Source organism: Orycteropus afer, unplaced genomic scaffold, assembly GCF_000298275.1.
Source record: "Orycteropus afer afer isolate SDZICR_OR568_19922 unplaced genomic scaffold, OryAfe1.0 scaffold00117, whole genome shotgun sequence".
In the NCBI taxonomy this organism is placed as follows: domain Eukaryota; kingdom Metazoa; phylum Chordata; class Mammalia; order Tubulidentata; family Orycteropodidae; genus Orycteropus; species Orycteropus afer.
In genome coordinates, this window is record NW_006921704.1 from 1,652,725 (window position 1) to 1,663,740 (window position 11,016).

The window sequence follows — 11,016 nt, forward strand, 5'->3', positions numbered from 1 at the left end:
TGACCAAATTTATTGGTGTGATAGACACTGGTGGAATATCCTTAGTCATCCTTCAGATCCAGAAATGAACTGCCTTCTGTGGCTCCACTTTTATCCAAATAATCGACAGGCCTGTGAGGTGAACAATAACACCAGGAAGGTATACACTTCGTAGAACAATCAAAAGCAAGAGATCAAAAGGGCCGCATTTGCCCAAGGGTAAAGCTGAGAAGGCAGGAATGGATAGGGAAGGAGAACAAAGGAAAATGGTAACCACAGGGAGGAAGCCGGAAGAGCGCTGTTACATTGTGGCTTTCTTTGATCTTCATCAGTAAGTGCTTCAAGTCTTCCTTACTTTCAGTAAGAAATGTTGTGTCAACAGCATGTAGAAGATTGTGAATAGGTCTTTCTTCAATCTTGATGGCCATTCTTCGTCATACAGTCCAGCTTCTCATATTATTTGTTCAGAATACAGATTCAATAAGTATGGTGAAAGGAAACATCCCTGACACACACCCTTCCTAATTTTAAACCATGCAGTATCCCTTTATTCTGTTTGAATGACTACCTCTTGGTCTACGTACAGGTTCCTCATAAGCACAATTAAGTATTCTGGAATTCCCATTCTTTGTTCTTTGCTATGTTATCCATGATTTGTTATGATCCACACAGTAGCATTATATTGTGGGGATTGTAATCAACATCACAAAACAAAATGTGTATGAACTGTTGAATAAAAAGCCAATTTTCTCTGTAAACATTCACCTAAATCACAATAAAATTTAAAGAAAACAAAACAAAAGAACACCATACATGAAGAAAGCAAGAAACATTAAAAAGATAGGAAAGAAAAAAAGACCAAAATGGATGTCAGAAGATACTAAAAAACTTGCTCTTGAACAGAAAGTAGCTAAAGTGAATGGAAAAAATGATAAGTATACTATCTGAACAGAAGAAGGGAAGCAAGAAGATAAAGTATTAAAACAAAATATGCAAAGACCTAGAGGTAGAAAATCAAAAGGGAAGAATACACTTGGCATTTCTCAAGCAGAAAGAACTGAAGGAATAATTGAACCCTCAAGTTGCAATATTGAAGCAAAATATTGAACAATACAGGAAGCATCAAAAGAAGATGAAAGGAATACACAGAATAACTGTCCCCAAAAGAATTAGTCAACATTCAACCACTTCAGGAGGCAGCATATGATCAGGAACTGATGGTATTGAAGGAACAAGCTGCACTAAAGAACTGGTAAAAAATAGGACTCCAGGAATTGATGGAATACCCATTGAGATGTTTCAACAAATGGATGTAACACTGGACATAGTCACTCATATATGCCAAGAAATTTGGAAGATAGCTACCTGGACAACTGACTGGAAAAGATCTATATTTGTCCCCATTCCAAAGAAAGATGATCCAATAGAATGCAAAAATTATCAAACAATATCACTAATATCAATCACACTTAAGTAAAATTTTGCTTAAAATGATTAAAAAATAGTTGTAGCATTTCGTCTGGTAACTGCCAGAAATTCAAGCTGGATTCAGAAGAGGGTATAGAACAAGGGACATCATCACTGTTGTCAGACAGATCTTGGGTGAAAGGAAAAAATACCCAAAAGATGTTTATCTGTATTTTATTGACTATGCAAAGGGATTCTACTGTGTGGATCATAACAAATCATGGATAACATAGCAAAGAACAAAGAATGGGAATTCCAGAATACTTAATTGTGCTTATGAGGAACCTGTACGTAAACCAAGAGGTAGTCATTCAAACAGAATAAAGGGATACTGCATGGTTTAAAATTAGGAAGGGTGTGTGTCAGGGTTGTTTCCTTTTACCATACTTATTGAATCTGTATTCTGAACAAATAATATGAGAAGCTGGACTGTATGACGAAGAATGGCCATCAAGATTGAAGAAAGACCTATTCACAATCTTCCACATGCTGTTGACACAACATTTCTTACTGAAAGTAAGGAAGACTTGAAGCACTTACTGAAGAAGATCAAAGAAAGCCTTCAGTATGGATTACACCTCAACATAAGGAAAACAAATACCTCACTACTGGACCAATAAAGAACATCATGATAAATGGAGAAAAGATTGATGTTGTCAAGAGTCTCATTTTACTTGGATCCACAATCAACACCCATGGAAGCACCGGTCAAGAACTCAAACGATGTATCACACTTGGCAAATCTGCTGCACAATACTTCCTTAAAACATTAAAGAGCAAAGATATCACTTTCAAGACTGAGGTGTACCTGACCAACCCCTTTGTCTTTTCAATAGCTTCTCAGGAATGTGAGAGCTAGACAATGGAAAAGGAAGGAAGACTGCAGAAAAATTGTTGATTGGAATCGTGGTGTTGGCTAAGACTATGGAGCATACCATGGACTGCCAGAGAGTGAACAAATGTGTCCTGGAAGAAGACAGAATTCTCCTTAGAAGCAAGAATGGCCAGACTTTGTCTCTCATCTTTGGTCATGTTACCAGGAGAGCCCAGTTCCTGGAGAAGGATATCATGCTTGGTAAAGTAGAAAGAAGGTCAGCAAAAACAGGGAAGACCCTTAACAAGATGTACTGATGCTGTCGGTGAATTCAATAATTGGTTCAAGCATAGGAACAATTCTAAGGATGGCACAGGACCAGGCAATGTTTAGTTATGTTCTATATAAGGTCATTAGTAGTTGAAACTAACTGGATGGTACATAACAACAACAGTTAATAGATATTTTACTATTATCTTTAGTAGTATATTTTATGTGATTTTCATACGACAAATCATTTCTTAAATATGTGCAACTTGTCAGATAAGGTGACATTTAAGACATGCACCATTGGTATTTCCTTCATTTCATAATGTTAAAAATTCAATCCACAAGTCAATAGAAATGGGGACTTAATTAAAACAAATATTTGAAAAATCCATAATACAATCTTCTATCATGTTCTGTGGATAGAAATGAACTATCTCTTTAAGATTTCTGTCTACCTATCCATAAAACAAGGACCACTCAATATTAATTGTGTCCCCAAAACATGTTAAGTGCTTGTGCTAGGTACTATTGTTGTTAGGTTAGGTGCTGTTGTCTCCGACTCATAGCGACACTATCTATGTACAACAGAATGAAACACTGCCTGGTCCCGTGGAGCCTCATGATCCTTGCTATACCTGAGCCCATCGCTGCAGCCACTGTGTCATTCCATCTCCTTGAGGGCTTTTCCCTTGTTGATTGACCCTCCACTTTACCAAGCATGATATCCTCTTTCAGGAAATGGTCCCTTCTGATAATGTGACCAAAGTAGGTAAGACAAAGACTGGCCATTCTTGCTTCCAAGGAGCATTCTGCCTGCACCTTTTCCAGGAGAGATTTGTTAGTTCTTTTAGCAGTCCACGGTACTTTCAGTATTCTTTGCCAACACCACAACTCAAAAGCATTAACTCTTATTCATTCTTCCTTATTCATTGTCTCTCTCATTCAGCTCTCACATGCATATGAGGCAAATGAAAATATTATGGCTTGGGTGCACTATAGTCTTCAAGGAGACATCTTTGCTCTTCAGCACTGGAAAGAGGTCTTTTGTAGCAGATTTGCCCAATGCAATACATCATCTCATGTCTTGACTGCTGCTTCCATTGGTGTTCATTGTAAAACCAAGTAATAATATTAAGTCTTTGACAACTCTAATCTTTTCTCCATTTATTGTGATGCTGCTTATTGGTCCAGTTGTGGGGATTTTTGTTTTCTTTATATTGAGGTGTAATGCATACTGCTGACTGTATTCTTCAACCTTCATCAGTAAGTGCTTTAAGTCATCCTCACTTTCAGCAAGCAAAGTTGTGTTGTCTGTGTAACACAGGTTGTTAATGAGTCTTCCTTCATCCTGATGCCACGTTCTTCTTCCTATAGTCCAGCTTCTTGGATTATTTGCTCAGCATACAGATTGAATAAATATGGTGAAAAGAAACTACCCTGACACACTCCCTTCCTTATTTTAAACCATGTAGTATTCCCTTGTTCTGTTTAGAAAATAGCCTCCTGGTCTAAGTACAGGTTCCTGATGAACACAATCAAGTGTTCTGGAATTCCCATTATTCTCAATGGTATCCATAATTTGTTACAATCCACACAATCTATTGTTTTTGCATAGTCAATAAAACATGAGTAAATATCTGTCTGGTATTCTATGCTTTCAGCCAAGACCCATCTGACATCAGCAATGATATCCCTCGTTCCACATCCTCTTCTGAATCCAGCTTATAGTCCTGGAAGTTCTCTGTCAATATACTGCTGCAACTGTTTTTGAATTATCTTCAATAAGATTTTACTTGTGTGTAATATTAATGATGTTGTTGTTGTTGTTATGTGCCGTCGAGTCGGACCCGACTCATAGCAACCCCTCATTGATAATATTCAATAATTTCCACACTCTGTTGGATCACCTTTCTTTGGAATGGGCAATAATATGGATCTTCTCCAGTTAGTTGGCCAGGTAGCTGTATTGACATAGCCTAGTGAGTGCCTCCAGTGGGGTATCTATTTTTTGAAACATTTCAATGGGTATCCATTCCTGGAGCCTTGTTTTTCGCCAATTCCTTCAGTGCAGCTTCACTTCTTGGTTCTTGATCATATGCTACCTCCTGAAATGGATGAACATCAACCAATTCTTTTTGGTACAGTGACTCCATCTGCTTTTGATGTTTCCTGCCTCATTCAATATATTGCCCATGGAATCCTTCAATGTTACAACTTGAGGTTTAAATTTTTTCTTCAGTTCTTTCAGCTTGAGAAATGCTGAGTATGTTCTTCCCTTTCAGTTTTTTAACTCCAGGCTTTTGCACATTTCATTATAATAACTGACTTTGTCTTCTCGAGCTACTCTTTGAAATCTTCTGTTCAGCACTTTTATCTTGTCATTTCTTCCATTTGCTTTAACTACTCTCTGCTCAAGGGCAAGTTTCAGAGTCTCTTCTGACGTCCATTCTGGTCTTTTCTTCTTTTCCTGTCTTTTTAATGGCCTTTTGTTTTTCTTCATGGATGATGTTCTTGATGTCATCACACAATTCCTCTGGTTTTTGGTTATTTGTGTTCAATGCATCAAATATTTTTTACATGGTCTCTAAATTCAGTGGGATATATTCAAGGGCATATTTTGTTTTAATTATCTTCAACTTCAACTTGAACTTGCAAATGAGCAGTTGATGGTCTGTTCCACAATCAGCTCCTGGCCTTATTTTGGCTAAAGATATTGAGCTTTTCCACTGCTACAGATGTATCCGATCTGATTCCTTTGCCATCTGGTGAAGTCCACTTGTATAGTCGCTGTTCGTGTTGTAGAGAAAAAGTATTTGCAATGAATAAGTTGTTGGTCTTACAAAAGTCTATCATGCAATCTCCAGCGTTATTTCTATCACTAAGGCCATATTTTCCAACTACCAGTGAGTCTTCTTTATTTCCAACTTTTGAATTTCAATCACCAGTGATAATCAACACATATTGATTGCATGTTTGGTCAATTTCAGACTACAGAAGTTGGTAAAAATCTTCAGTTTCTTCATCTTTGGCTTTCGTGGTTGGTATGTAAATTTGATAACAGTAGTATTAATTAGTTTTCCTTGTGGGTGTATGGATATTATCTTATCACAGACAGCATTGTGCTTCAGAATAGATCTTGAAACATTCTTTGTGATGATGAATGCCACGCCATTCCTCTTCAGTTTGTCATTCCTGCCATAGTACATCATATGGTTGTATGATTCAAAATGCCCCAAACCAGTCCATTTCAACTCAATAATGCCTAGGATATTGATCTTTATGCTTTCCATTTCATTTTTGACAGCTTCCAATTTTTCTAGATTCATACTTCATACATTCCATGTTCCGATTATTAATTGATGTTTACATCTGTTTCTTCTCATTTTGAGTTGTGCAACATCAGCAAATGGAGGCCCCAAAAGCTTTACTTCATTCACATCATTAAGGTCAGCTGTACTCTGAGGAGGCAGCTCTTTCCCAGTGATATCTTGTGTGCTCTCTGACCTGAGGGTTTCATCATCTGGTACTATATTGGACAATATTTTAGGGCTATTCATAAAGTTTTCCAGTAATATAGCAGACAGTGGTTCACTGTTATTCATAAGGTTTCCACTGGCCAATTCTTTGAGAAGTGGATGGCCTACTAGGGATGCCAAATATTAATAAGACATGGGTCCTTAGTGAATATAACCAAAACAAAAAACCAAACTGACTGCCATAGAATTGGATTTGACTCAAAACGATCCCTCCTTGGGTTTTCAAGGTGGTATCACTATGGAAGTAGATTGCCCAATCTTCCTTTTGAGGAATGGCTGGTGGGTTTGAACCGCTAGCCTTCTGGTTAGCAGTCAAATGCCTTAGGCACTATGCCACCAGAGCTCCTTTAGCGAATATACCACCTATCAATAACCAACCAAACCATTGCCATTGAGTTCATTCCAACTCATGTTGTCTGTGTGTCTGTCTGTTATGTGCCGTCAAGTCGAACCTGACTCATAGCGACCCCTCCTTGGGTTTCCGAGGCAGTATCACTACGGAAGTAGATTGCCCCATCTTCCTTCCGAGGAGTGGCTGGTGGGTTTGAACAGCCAGCCCTCTGGTTAGCAGTCAAGTGTCTTAGCCACTATGCTACCAGAGCTCCCTTCCAACTCATAGTGACCCCTATTGGGTTTCCAAGGCTGTAAATCTTTATGGAAGCAGAATGCCTCATCTTTCTTCCGTGGAGGGACCGGTTGGTTTGCACTCCTGACCTTTTGGTTAGCAGCCGAATGCCTTAACCACAACACCACCAGAGATCTCTATACTATCTACAGTAGGAGAACTAAGTAAGTACTATATTGAAATTCATAAAGTGGGAATTTAAATGCTATAGGACAGCTAAAACAATGAGCCTATTGCAATTTAATGAAGGAATAATTCATACCAAGTAGGAGAAATCAGGAAATGAAGGGTCAAATGTAAGTGAAACTTGTTTGAATAGAATTTCCAGAACAGGTTCAGCCTTCTGGTTACCAGTCAAATGCCTTAGGCACTACACCACCAGAACTCGTAAAGAAGAGTATGTTGTTGTGTTGTTGTTATGTGCCGTGGAGTCGGACCCGACTCATAGTGATCCCTCCTTGGGTTTCTGAGGCAGTATCACTATGGAAGTAGATTGCCCCATCTTCCTTCCAAGGATTGGCTGGTGGGTTTGAACTGCTAGCCTTCTGGTTAGCAGTCAAGTGTCTTAGCCACTATGCTACCAGAGCTCCTAAGGAAGAGTATAGACTAAGCAAATGGAAAATGAAAATGGGGAGTAACATGTTTCGGTAGCTTCCAGAGATCCAGTTTCCCTACAGAAACTGGAATGAGATGAGGAGGGGAAGTGTATCAGCAGATTCCCTATTTTCCAGATGCTGCTTCTCTTTGCCATACACTTTAATATTTATTATAAATTTACTATCTTTTGAATAAAAATAGAATAAATCCTGACTAGGAGTTGGAATCTTAAGGCCTCATTTTTGCCCAGTTAAATAAAACAGAAAATTTTTATTTGATGAATCGTATGTGTTAAAAAAAAAAAACCTGTTAAATATGTAGCAAAGTTTTTGAGTTTGAGCCTGATGTAGATGTGCGTGCTCTGTGCTCAGACCATCCTTGGAATCTAGCCTAAATCATGACTGTTATTTTGGCTGATAATAACAACTATCATTTATTGGCACTTTTCTAAGTACTTTCGCTTGTTGTTGTTATGTGCCGTCAAGTTGGACCCGGCTTGTAGTGACCCCTCCTTAGGTTTCTGAGGCAGTATCACTGAGGAAGTAGATTGCCCCATCTTTTTTCTGGGCAGTGGTTGGTGGGTTTGAACCTCCAGCCTTCTGGTTAGGAGTCAAGTACCTTAGCCACTATGCTACCAGAGCTCTCAATATTTAACATGCATTGAGAGTCACTTGAGGTTCCTGTTGTTAAACTGGAGATTCTGATTTAGTAGGTGTGGTATGAAGTCTAAGGTTCTGCATTTCTAAGGAGTTAGCAGATCATGTTGATGCTGCTGGTCTATAGACCACACCTGGAGTAAAACCAAACCAAATCCCCTGCTATCAAGTGGATTCTGACTCATAGTGACCCCCATTTGGTTTCGGAGGCAGTAAGGTTTATGGAAGTAGATTGCCCAATCTTACTTTTGTATAATGGCTAGTGGATTTGAAACTTCGGTTCTGGTTAACACTAAGATGCCTTATACACTGTGCTACCAGAGCTCCTTACACCTTTGAGTTGTTGTTGTTGTTATGTGCCATCGAGTTGGACCCAACTCATAGCGACCCCTCCTTGAGTTTCCGAGGCAGTATCACTATGGAAGTAGATTGCCCAACCTTCCTTCCGAGGAGTGGCTGGTGGGTTTGAACCGCCAGCCTTCTGGTTAGCAGTCAAGTGCCTTAGGCACTATGCTACCAGAGCTCCTTACTCCTTACACCTTTGAGTAGAAAGTCTAAAAGTATGGTTCCCAGCCAGAAGTGTCCGTATCACCTGGGAACTTGATTTAAAAAAATGAAATGAAAATTCTCGGGCCCTATTCCAGACCCCGTGTTCCGCAGTGGTGCGGTTAACATGCTTGACTGCTAATCAAAAGGTTGGAGGTTCAAGTCCACTCAAGGATGCCTCAGAAATAATGCCAAAAATTCAGCCGTGGAAAACCCTATGGAGCACAGTTCTACCCTGACATACATGGGGTTACCAGAACCTGAGGATCAACTCAGTGGTAAATTTTTGCTTTGTTTGCTTTTTTGTTTATTTATCCCAGACCTACTGAGTCAGAGACTGTAGGGTGGGGTCCAGCACTCTAGTTTAACAAGCCTTCCAAGTGATTATGATTCTTGCTAAAATCTTCTAAATCACTAGTTTTCAAACATAGTTGCATACAGAATCACTTGTGGGGGTTTAAATAACATTGATGTTTGGATCTCACTCTTAGAGATCCTAATTGGGCATTGGGCCCTCCCAGGTGAACTAGGCAATACAGTTCGAGAACCACGAAAAAACTTCGTGAGGCAGGTATTTTATTATTGTTGTTGTTGTGTGCCGTGGAGTCGGCCCCGACTCATAGTGACCCCTCCTTGGGTTTCCGACTACTGAAGTAGGATTGCCCAACCTTCCATCCGAGGAGTGGCTGGTGGGTTTGAACTGCCAGCCGTCTGGTTAGCAGGCAAGTGTCTTAGCCACTATGCTACCAGAGCATTATTTGCATGTAGGCTCTAAGGAAGAGTATGGACTAGGCAAACAGGAAGATGAAAAAGGGAGTGACGTGTTCAGGTAACTTCCAGAGATCTGGTCTCCCTGAAGGACTGGAATAAGGTGTTAAGACTTCCAGATTTTGGCATCTCCAGTCAGCCGTAGTCAGCATGTCACATCGTGTCCCACGGCCTGATGCAGTACCTGAGGTTCCTGCCCAAGCATCAGCAACCCTTTTTTTATATCCCGGCACCGCGAGAACCGCTCAGATGTGGCTGAGTCGGGTAGCAGCCTCCCAGGAATACCCGCCAATCTATCCTTGAGGGGTGGTCTTCCCACTGGGCGCCCGAATGGGACACGCATGCGCTTAGGCGCCCGCAAGCCAGCTGCCAGGCACCAGACGCCAAGTAACGGACTAGAGCTCCCCCCACCGGAAGTGGGCGGCTTTGCTACAGGAGGAGCCGGCTGTAGCGTGGCGGCTGTGGGCTCCTGGGCCGGAGGGGCTCGTGCTTCTCTCTCCTAGCTATGGCGGTAGCGAAGCCTTTTTACGTAGTGCGGATACTCCTTGGTTCTATGCCACTGTGGCTCTCGCTTCTCCGCGCCGGGACAACCTCAGCATCCAAGGCGGTGACGGCCCACTTGGCTGCTAAGTGGCCAGAGACCCCGTTGCTTCTGGAGGCGAGGTGAGTGTGGGCCAGGCCGGGGTGTGGGCGCGCTGGGACCCTGGATGTTCCCCAGACCTCGTCTCTTCTTTCTTGCCAGTCGTCTCTTTTCCTGTAAGTCCTGACCAGCAACTTATTGCACCACTTTTCCAGCAGCCCTCGTTAGTGTCCCTTTTAGTATCACCCTGCACTCTTGATCTATACGCAGTTTATGGTTTACTTCGCAGCAGTCTTCTTGGGACAACTTTTCCTCCTCAGTTTGTACTGAGCATGGTAACATCGGCTCATTAAACTTAAAACTTTGGTACCGTAGTTTTATTCAGTTAGTTTTTATTAGTTAATGAAGGAAATGGAAGAAAATGGGAGGTGGAACGTAACTTTTAATATAAGCACTTCAGCTGATGCCCAACAGTTCTGTCCGGGGAGAAATTAACACTGTGAAAGTAACATTGAAATAGATTTTGGCCTGCGAGTAGGAATTCCAACTTGCCATTTACTGCTCTTAGTTTATCCCAGCCTCCACTCCCTTCTGTTCACTATCAGCCTTCCTCCACAGTGTTGCCTATTCCCCTGCTCTGGACACAGAGCTTGTGTGTGTCCCTGGACAAAGACACCTGTAACATTCTGTCACTTCGTGGGCTTGCGCTAGAGAAGATAGCGTCCCACAGGTTATTACTTTTGCTCCCCCTCCCCTATGTCTTCCCTTGGACTTAGTTCTGGAGGTATCGTTTACTATGCAGGAATAAAACTTGTAGCTGTTGAATTTTGCCTTTTAGTATTTCAGTAATTAAATAGAATTGGGAAATGCTTTCTATTAGGCATAATGAGGTTTTAACACCAGCTGCTTTTGTACATTTACTAAAGCAGCAGTTTTGTGGTCCTAAGAAGAGATTCCACTATCCAAGTTACAGTGTATGTTTTAGATACTATAAAATTATATTTAATAAATGATACTTGTTAAAAGGGAGCTCTGGTAGCATAGTGGCTAAGACACTTGCCTGCTAACCAGAGGGCTGGCGGTTCAAACCCACCAGCCACTCCTCGGAAGGAAGGTTGAGCAATCCTACTTCCTTAGTGATACTGCCTCGGAAACCCAAGGAGGGGTCGCTATGAGTC

General features: G+C 41.0%; 1 protein-coding gene across 1 annotated transcript in view; it reads left to right on the top strand.

Moving 5' to 3' along the window:
* Positions 1-9,763: 9,763 nt before the first annotated feature.
* The window catches only part of UGGT2 (UDP-glucose glycoprotein glucosyltransferase 2), a 601,530-nt gene continuing 600,277 nt past the window's right edge, over positions 9,764-11,016 (top strand). Inside the window, exon 1 of the mRNA XM_007944010.2 lies at positions 9,764-9,921. Coding sequence (XP_007942201.1) covers positions 9,764-9,921 — 158 coding nt within the window. The remainder of the gene's footprint in view (positions 9,922-11,016) is intronic.